The following is a 9,991-nucleotide window of genomic DNA, read 5'->3' as shown; positions in this document are numbered from 1 at the left end:
CCCCCACCCTGACCACCCCCACAAGAACCATACTGTGTGTCTCAATCCTAGAATGTGTGGAATGTGCCACAGCCTGATAGGCATGAAGTGATCTGCAGAGAGGCAGGGAGGAGCTCTGCTCCCTAGTCAGAGGCCTGACAGTGCAAGGACTATGGGTCCTGAGGGCTGGGCTGCCCCTCCCATCCTCCCTGGGCCTCCTGCTGCAGCCAGGATATCAAAGGCTGCATTGTGCACTGAGCGGGACTTGGTCCCTCGTGTGCCAGGGAGGAGGCGGGAGGAGGGACACCACTGGGAAGCTGTTCCCTCCCATGCTCCTCTGGCTGGTGTTCCCAGGGGCCTCGGTCCAGGGAGGATGGTACACACATGGGTGGCTGCTTCTGCATCCCGGGGGAGCCAAGTCTGTCCTGGGGCCCAGGTGAGTTTCCTGGGAGTTTCTGGCCTGTGGCTTGGCCGAGGTGGTGGGTCCAGTGAAGGCTCAGAGAACTGCTGGGTTGGGGGAACTTCTCTTCCAAAGGCAGGAGATGGTTGTGCTTTCTGGCTCCTTCTCCTCCCTCTCTCCCTTAGTGTTCGTCATTCGGGGCTTGTGAAAAGGGAGTGAGGCCTGGGGAGCATCTACTTTTCCTGAAGAAAGAGGCTTTGAGCTCGCTCTGCAAGGAGGACAGAGAGCTGCTCTTGGCTGACATTCCCAGGGCGTGACGAAGCCTTTCCTTCCTTTCTTCCCAAGATTCCCTAGGTCAGGAAGAAAGCTCAGGCAGTGAGTTCCTCTGGGACACAGGGGTGGTCTTAAATTTGGTCTCAGTCATCCAACCCTATTTTCATCAGTGTTGATGTTACTGGAGAAAAACAGGCAGTCTCCTGCCTCCTACCTCTTACAGTGTGATTTTTTTTTTCGGTGTGTCAAATTGAGGCCATTAGAGGTATTGCTCTAAGAAATTGTCATCTGAGACCAACCGTCGCAGTTTGCCTGGGGACCGAGGGCTTCCCCAGGATGTAGTCAGTGCTAAAACCGGGACAATCTCAGGCAAACTGGGGAGGTTGATCACCCTAGTGCAAGCTCCTTGCTTCTTTCCAGAGCAGGACCAAGGTCTCATGTATGGCATTCATCAGGATGAGTGGTGGCTTTGGGAGAGAAGTGTGGATTGGAGGAGGACTTGCTTGGGAGACAGAAGAGCATTACATCAAGAAATCCTTTCTAACCTTTGTTAGGATTCCACGTCTTCCTGCCATGTGTCCTTGGTGGAGGAGCCCAGGAGAACTCACAGCCAAGGCTTTGGTCTGATAGATTACTCCCCCCTGTAGTCTTAGGACCTGGCTTCGACACTGTGGAAGGTACTAGAGCTTCTAGAAGTGAACCTGAAGCAGCCATGTTTTGCTTCCTCTGCTTGAAGTCCCAGCCTAGGCACCTTGGCACCTCCAGAAGGGAGAGGCTCCCAGACTAAAACTATAAGCAAACAAACCCCCAAATAATGCCCTTGGCACAAAAGGGATGACCTTCAGCTAGGAAACATTCTGTTTCTCCAGATTTCGAAGATGTATACACTTTTCAGACCCTCCCCCTCGACCCTGTTGTCACTGCACCCCATGGGAGCAGACATTGCATGGGGGCTGGGGGAACATGAAGGATGACTGCCTGTAAGTCAGGGACCTGGGTTCTAGATCGGACTCAGTCTGCCTCCTCCTAGGCAGGTATCACTTTGTTTAGCCACCTGGCCTTTGAGGCAAGAGCATCTGGGCTTGATTGATCTTGGTTCTTTTGACTTGCCTTGAGCAATTTTATTTAACCTCTCTGTGTTTCAGTTTCCTCATCTGTAGATTTTATGGTATAATTATACCTTCCTCATAGGGCTGTGGCGATTAAGTCTACATGTGAAATACTTAAAACAACCTGGCACGTAATTAATTAAGCACAATGAATAAAACAAGCCATATTGATCACATCTTTATGACCCTAGCATATCTTACTCCCTCTGGGCCTCCCTCTGCTCACCTATAAAATGAGGGGTTTCTAAACTTGGCCAGTGTCTTGGGGAGAACTGCCTCTGCTCCCTGACCCCTACCTTCAGCCAGAACAGCTGTGCTTCTGTTTGACATCCTGTTTTCAGCCCAAGATTTCATCTAAAAGAATTCTGTAGTTCATAACCTACCAACCAACCAACCAACCAAACGGCCAACCAACTCTGAAGAAAGGATTCTCAAAGTCCTTATGACACTATCTGCCAATTATTTTGTTGTTTCACTAGACTCCTGCCATTGAATTGTTTGGCATCCTGTATTCATTTTTTCACCAAGAGTCAGCCTGATACTCATTTCTGTTGAGGTTTTTCATGCTGTCTCCCAACTGTTTTCCCTACTTGTCAGGGCGTTTCCCTAGGAAGGGTGATAGGGGTATTGTAGCTCTGAGGCCAATTGTTATAAACATCCCCTTCTAGGTTCTCCTGTTTATCCTAGAGAAATGGAACAAAGTATAAGACACATCCTGGAGTCACCTAATAATTGCGTGACTTTAGGCAAGTCTCTCATATTCTTCGAACCACAGTTTTCCAGTCTGGAAACTGGACCTAATGGTGATCCATGTGAGCCAGTATCTATCACACGGACCTTTTGTGAAGATGAAATCAGATCACTCATCTCTTGGATTTAGCACTGCCTCTAGCTTTGGACAGCCCCTCAGTAATTGTGGGCTGTTTTATTGTTAGCTAATAGGGACCACCCCACATCCCTTCTTTCTAATCCCCGACTCCACCAGAGTAGGAGTCTGTACCCGTTTCTTAGGCTACTTCTGCCATTGTGTCTGTCTCAGTGGGAGTCAACAGTGAGGACCAACAGTCCTCAGGGGTTAGGGAGGCAGGGAAGGAGAAGGCTCTTGAACCGCACTGAGCCCTGGACCACTGCCCAGCTGGTTGACCATACTGTGTCACAATGACAAACGCTGTCCCTGATGCCCCCTTGGCGTGCTGCGTTCGCATACATAGACTCTGCCTACAGCATCTGTTTCCGTGACGTTTCTCACTTGCTCACATAAATCTCCCTATTGCCCGTGGATAGGGGTGGGTTTCAGGTAACTGTCCTCATCTCTGACTTCTGGGCCCCTGGAAATTCTTGCCACTGTTAAACTACAGCTGTTCATTTAGGATCATAGAGCAAGTCATGCCAAGATTTGTTGGTCTAGAAGCTTCTAGCACTGCCCCCTTATCTTTTAACACTATCTTGAAGAAACCTGGCCGACCTACATCCTTAAACAGAGGATGTAGGAGCGATACACTTAGCTACATTGATCCCTGGTGTTTGTAACTTTCAACATTTTTGGTAAATATGAATCATCAGCATAATTATAGGAGATGGGGGTGGGTAATGAATGCTGACACCAGTAAACAATGCTTCACATTTGAACTTTTAAAAACTTGTGAGGCATTTTGAACATACTGATAATAGAGAATATTAGAATATGCAAAATTCTACTTTATGTCATATTATCTTCAGAATTTCTTTATTCCTTTCTTTTACCTTTTGGAAAAATAAAACATTACAGATACATTTAGGGTCCCCTGGTAATTTTTCCCAGTCTCATTCCCTTCTCTCCCTCTTCCAAATTAATCACATTCATGGTGGTTTTGTGCTTTGATTATATGTCTGTGTGCTTATAATCATTGCAAAGAATTTATTTTGATGATTTTTAAACTTAAAATGATGTCATTATGCAAGTTGTTTTTTCTTTGGTTCATCATTATGATCTAAGATATATTCACGTAGATGTAGCTGTAGTTCTAATTTGGCATCTGTCTCAACAAAGACAATATGGGTTTACAATATAAAAACTGCCAGTGGTAGACTTGTCTGGTCAAAGAGAAAAACTGCGGGTGGAGGAAAAACAAAACATGCAGGGAAATGTTTACTGGTTAGTTTTCTTCTTAAAGATGGGAGTGGTGGTGGATGGGAAGGATCAAAGAGAGACTGAGAGAGGAGAAATGGGGGTGAATTCTCATTTCCAGCAAGTTTCTGTGAGCGAAATATTTCCCAAGTTGGAGACCTAGACCTCAGAGTTCTGAGGTTAGGTTTCTGAAGTGGAAACAACAAGATCTGCATCCAGTGATTTGGATGGCCTCTGACTCTGTTGCTAAATTGCTGTTTGACCCCGGTAAAATCACTACTCCTCTCTGGGCCTTAGTTTCTCAACAGTAAAATTAAGAGTGGAACTCAATGACCTTTTTATTCCCTTCTAATATTCATTTTCTATAATGATTTGCTCTCCTCATTTTTAACTCTCATATTCAATATGCCAAAAGACCTTCCCTTTTCTTACTTGAAAATACAATGTCATTCACTTTATTCCCTGACTTCACATTTGTCAAGATCACAGTCCACATTCTCACACTCATACCCCTTGACTGCCATTCAGTTTTCCACCTGGCCTCCTTGCCTCTCCTCCTTGCCTCTCCCTGTGCTTCCTATGCTACCTGAGGTAGAATTTCCACTTTTGTTTTGCCACTCCCATGCTCAGGAGTGTTTCGTGGCTCCCTATTCCTTGCTATATCCATTCTAAATTCCTCCACCTTCCTTAAAATGCTCTCCCTATCCTGATTCTACTACATTTAACGATTTTAGCTCCATGATCACCTACCTCTCCAGTGTGTCCTCTGCCAGCTCATGTGCACGCAAAATTCACTCACCACTATCCTGCTGATCTCTTTATCAGTAATCCTGCTTTTCCACCACCCATATAAATCTACCAACAAAATAAAAAGGAAGCCACAGATGGGGGCATAGTATCTGTAAACCATGTATCTGATACTTGTATCAAGAACACACAAAAAATCTTATAACTCAGTAATGAGAAGGTAAACAACCCAATTAAAAAATACAGACCCTTTCATTCAGAAAATATAGGGATGGAAAATAAGCAGATGAAGGAAATCTCAACACAACTAGTTACCAGGGAAACGTAAATTGAAACAATGAGCTAAAACTGTGTGCTTACTAGAATGGCTACAACGAAAAAGAATGATACTATCAAGTGTTGGTGAGGATGTGAAGCAACTAGAACTTTCACACATTACCGATGGGAATGCAAAATGGTACAGTCACTTTGGAAAGCAGTTTGGCAGTTTTTAAATAAATTTCAGTGGTTTTTTTAATTGAATGTTAGTAACTTTCTCTGATCAATAATAACAATAAAACTGAAACTAGCTTCCAGAAAGTAATTTATTTTTATTCTATATGATAGCTTTTTCCCTCCAGTTTTATTGAGATATAACTGATATTTAGCACTGTAAAATTTTAAGGTGTATAGCATAAAGGCTTGACTTCCATACATCATGAAGTGATTATCACAATAGGTTTAGTGAACATCCAACATTTTCTACAGACACAAAGTTAAAGAAAAGGAAAAAAAATTTTCCCTTGTGATTTGGGTCCTCTCTCTTTTTTTTCTTGATGAGTCTCGCTAAAGGTTTAACATTTGTATTTATTTTTTCAAAGAACAAGCTCTTAGTTTCATCAACCTTTTCTATTGTTTGTTCCTCTTTTTCTAGTTCCTTTAGCTGTTAAGTTTAGGTTGTTTATTTGCGATTTTCCTTGTTTTTCAGGTTAGGCTTGTACTACCATAAATCTGCCTCTTAGAACTACTTTTGCTGTATCCAATAGATTTTGGATCATTGTGTTTTAGTTTTCATTTGTCTCCAGGTTTGTTTTTTTTTTTAATTTCTTCTTTGATTTTTTCAGTGATCCACTGGTTGTTTAGCAGCATATTGTTTAGCCTCTACGTGTTTGTCCTCTTTGTAGTTTTTTCCCTTGTAGTTAATTTCTAATCTTACAGTTTGGTGTTCAGAAAAGACGCTTGATACGATTTCAATTTTACTAAATTTCCTGAGACTTGTTTTGTGACCCAGCATGTGATCTACCCTACAGAATGTTCCATGTGCACTTGAAAAGAATGTGTATTCTGCTGCTTTTAGATGGAATGTTCTATATATATTATGTTCATCTTGTCTAATGTGTCACTTAAGGCTAGTGTTTCCTTATTGATTTTCTGTCTAGATGATCTGTCCATTGATATATTTGGTAGGTTCATTATGTTTCCCATCCTTGGAGTAGTGGTCTTTTGTAGGAGATGTTTTATGCATCCCAGCAGTGCACTCCCCTCTGGTCACCAGAGCTATATTTTCTGGCCAAATATTCTGGAGGTTTGCCTTTCTGATCCAGGACCCTTGGGCTGGGGAGACAAATGTGGGGCCTGGACCCCTCACTCCTGGGGGAGAACCTCCACCATTGTAATTATCCTCCCATCTGCGGGTTGCCCACCTTGGAGTGTGAGACTTGACTATATCATGTCTCTGCTTCTCCTACTTGTCTACCTGTTTTGTTGCTTCTTCTTTATATCTGTAGTTATGGAAGATTTTTCAACTAGTCTTCTGGTCTTTCTCATCAATAGTTGCTCTGTAAATAGTTGTAATTTCAGTGTGCCTGTGGGAGGAGGTGCGCTTAGGGTCTTCCTCCTCTACCATCTTGGCCATTCCCCCGTGTGATAGTTTCTTGTTGTGCTCTCTGGTTCTTTTTCAAGGCCCAGCTCAAGTCTTCGAATTCTTTCATGCTGAAATATAATTCCATGCGTAAAAGAGCTCTGTAAACTATAAATCCCTGTGCACTATTAACTGTTCTTTCTGTTACAGAGCTCACTCTGCTTTTCCAGATTTCCTTATTGTTTCCCAAGGAGCTGTCTTCTGGTTCATAGGTCCCAAGGCGTTTTGGTGCATTGGCTCTTTCTAAGAGATTCTCATACTGTAGAGAACATCAGAAACCCCTAAGGTGCTAGTTAAAAACGCATGTCTCCTGACTCTGCCCCTAGATATTCTCAGGTAGAGTTAAGTGAGGAGGGTTTCAGAAATATTTTAAAATTCATCTTTTTTTGGGGGGGGGAACCTATCATTTCTACAGAATTGTGTAAGAAATTATATGTATATAGCCTGGTAAATTTTCACAAGGTTCCTATAGCTGTTAATTCATTTTTTCTCATTGGTATACTATATTTAATCATACATATCATCATTTACTTACCTATTCTAGTGTTGATGAACATTTGAGTTGTTGCCAGGTTTGGGCTGTTATGAATTGCTACTGTTCTGAGTATTTTAGTAGATATGTTCTGGTGAACATATGTATGTATTACTTGGGATAATAGTGGGTGGAACTGCTGAATTTTATACTTGTGTATCTGTGCATATGTTTGGCTTGAGTTGATACTGTCAAACAGTTTTCCAAAGTGAAAATTATCAAACTTTATTCTCACACTTGCAGTATTCAGGAGTTCTAGTTGCTGTGTATCCTTATAAACACTTGGCTTTACCTGTTTGTTTGTTTCTTCATTTTTGCCAATCTGTGTAGTGATGTTCCATTGTGGTTTTTATTTTCATTTTCCTGATGAGCTTGAGAAAATTTTCATAAATTTATTGGCTGTTTGGATATTATCTTTGGTGAAATGCCTATTCAAGGCCTTTGCCCATTTTTCTAGTGGGTTACCTACCTATTTCCTAAATATTTTTAGCATTATTTATATACTCTGGATTTGAATTCTTTGATGAATATACATATTGTCTACAGCTCCTTCTATGCCAATATACACATTTTTTTTTGTGGGTAGTATTTTTCCATCTTGTTTAAGAAATCACTGGCTACCCCAAGTTATGCAGATACTCTTCTCTGTTTTGCTCCAAGTTTATTTGTTTGTTTTCTTTACAGATATCTTTTCTTTTAAAGCACCTAAATAATTCTAATGCAGACTATCCACAAATCACACTCTGAAAAACTTCGCAATTTTCCACTTTAAACCTCACATGTCCTTTAAGAGCTGTGCACCCCGCCCTCTCCTCCAAACCAAGGTCACCATCTTGGACTTCCTTCTTCAAGGTGGGCTAATGCCAGAGGCCCTCATGGTCCTCAGGCCACTGTCTCCTCATGTATCCTTACAACAGGGATAAACTCACAAAGCTTGCCAGGGCTGGGTGTAAATGAGTGAGCTGGCAGCTTGGGGACTATGATGGCCAGAGAACAAATGCCCCATAGAGGTGGCAGCAACCACTCAGTCCCAGATAACTGTTGCCAGATGAGCATGAGGGCCCCAGGCAATAGTTTTCCCAGTTTTCAAAGCCAAGGCAAGCATCTGGGTTATGTAAAACACCCTGATTTCTAAACTATGTAGAGCAATTCAAACTTTAAAAATTAACTCTGTGGGGAAAAAAAGAAAAAAAAATGTTCGTGGGTTTTCTGTGGCCTGTGGCCACTGGTATACCAGTTTTCAAACTTTGTCCTAGAGGAGGGAATCAGGCTGCCACTTCAAGTATGACCCTGGGACCAGAGCATCTCCTGGGAGCACATCTGAAATCCAGAAACTCAGACTTTTAACTACGAGGCACAATCTGCATTTTATCAATAATCCCAGGTGATTCATACACTCATTAAAGTCTGAAAACTTTATGTAGACGTATGGTTCTTAATAACTGGCTCAAAGAATCATTTGGGGAACTGGAGAAAAATACCTGTATGGATGTGGCAAGGCGTTCTCCTGGGCGGGGCCTACGCAGGGTCGGACGAGGGATAGACGTTCATGGCGAAAGGGGCCGCTCTTTGTTTGCGGGCCCCGGGCCTCTCCTCCCCGCCCGCTGGTGCTGTGTGGGAGGTCGCGGTGCGGAGTGCAGCCGACCTCGGTCTCCCGCCCACGCCTCAAGGTGCTGGCCGGGCGGGGGTCGCCTGACGCAGCGGGCCCTCTGGCCTGGGCGTCTCGGCGAGCCTCACGAGCGCTGCGTGCCCCCCGTCGTGCGTGCGCGCGTCTCGCCCGGCGCTCCGCGGTGCTCCCGCAGCGCTCCAGGTCGTCCCTCAGGTGCCGAGGCCGAGCGGTGGCGACGTTTTCCTGTTCCTGGCGAGCCCCTCGCGTCCCCACTGCGGTGGTGCGTCCCGTGAGCAGCTCTCTTGGGGGGTGAGACGGTAAGGGAGGCACGCCTGTCCGCCTGGTGGGGGGCAGGTGCCTCGTCGTGGTCGCCGTCACGGCTCGCCGGGCGGGACGGCCTTGGCCCCCCTCCCCTTCGCCGGGCTTGCACGCGGGCGTGTGAGAGACTGTGGAGGGCCGGGCGAAGAGAAGCGGGGGCTCTGTCAGACGTTTCAGACGAGCTCCCTTGTGAGGCAAACGGACGAGCCTGAGCGAGCGGAGGCTTTTCCCGGCGCTGACCGCGAACGCTCACGTTGGCGCCACTCTTATCCAGGCCGCAGCCCCCACCTCGCCCAGCCGGGAAGTGGCACCTATTCAGATGCCTCCGTGGGCCCGAAGGGGAGACGGTGGGTGGGGGACGACTCGCCCTCGGTGAGAAAGCCTTCCTTCTTTAGCCATCCGAGAGGGAGCTTTGAAGTACCGGACTCCCCCAGCTTCCACTCCTCCAAAGCGCGCAGTAACCACTCCTGCCGTGTAGGCAGAACCCCTCACCTTCGCTTGAGGGGTGCGCGCGCCCTGCGGTGGGGCCCAAAACCTCTCTTTAAAAAAAAGAAAAAAAAATACCTGTGACTGGGCTGCAGTACGAACGACTTAAACCAGCATTTCTGGAGATGAGGCCCAAGCACTGATATTTTCAAAAAGCAATCTGGGTGATTTGAATAGGCAGCCACGGTTGAGAAGCACTAATTTAGATTAAGCCCTCATTTATCACTGGGAACAGCGAAATCTCAAAAATAGATGAAATATCTTGATGAACGTGAATTAACTAATGTATGGGAGACTCTGATTTGTGCTTAGACTCCTATCTCATGATTCCCAAGCCAGAGCCTTTCTGCTGCAGTTACCTTTGGTTCCTGGGGGCAGAACTACAAAATGATCCTGGTCGACTACAGCTCGTTACTGCCAGCTTTCCAGCTAAGCTGCTCGCTTTCAGCACTGACCCCTAACAAGATTTACTAGATGAGGAGCTGTGAACTGATGGTCCTCTCCTTCAGCCTGTTCAAGCCAAAATCTATT

The 9,991-nt window shown here is 45.0% G+C and overlaps 1 protein-coding gene across 1 annotated transcript in view; it reads left to right on the top strand.

Moving 5' to 3' along the window:
* The first annotated feature begins 296 nt into the window (after positions 1–296).
* SH3TC2 (SH3 domain and tetratricopeptide repeats 2) overlaps positions 297–9,991 on the top strand; it is a 57,000-nt gene continuing 47,305 nt past the window's right edge. Inside the window, exon 1 of the mRNA XM_064484427.1 lies at positions 297–415. Within this exon, the coding sequence (XP_064340497.1) occupies positions 364–415 (52 nt within the window). The 5' untranslated portion in view covers positions 297–363. The remainder of the gene's footprint in view (positions 416–9,991) is intronic.

Source organism: Camelus dromedarius, chromosome 3 (assembly GCF_036321535.1).
Source record: "Camelus dromedarius isolate mCamDro1 chromosome 3, mCamDro1.pat, whole genome shotgun sequence".
Taxonomy (NCBI): domain Eukaryota; kingdom Metazoa; phylum Chordata; class Mammalia; order Artiodactyla; family Camelidae; genus Camelus; species Camelus dromedarius.
Note: the sequence above shows the minus strand (reverse complement) of the source record. Positions and strands in the feature narration are given on the sequence as shown.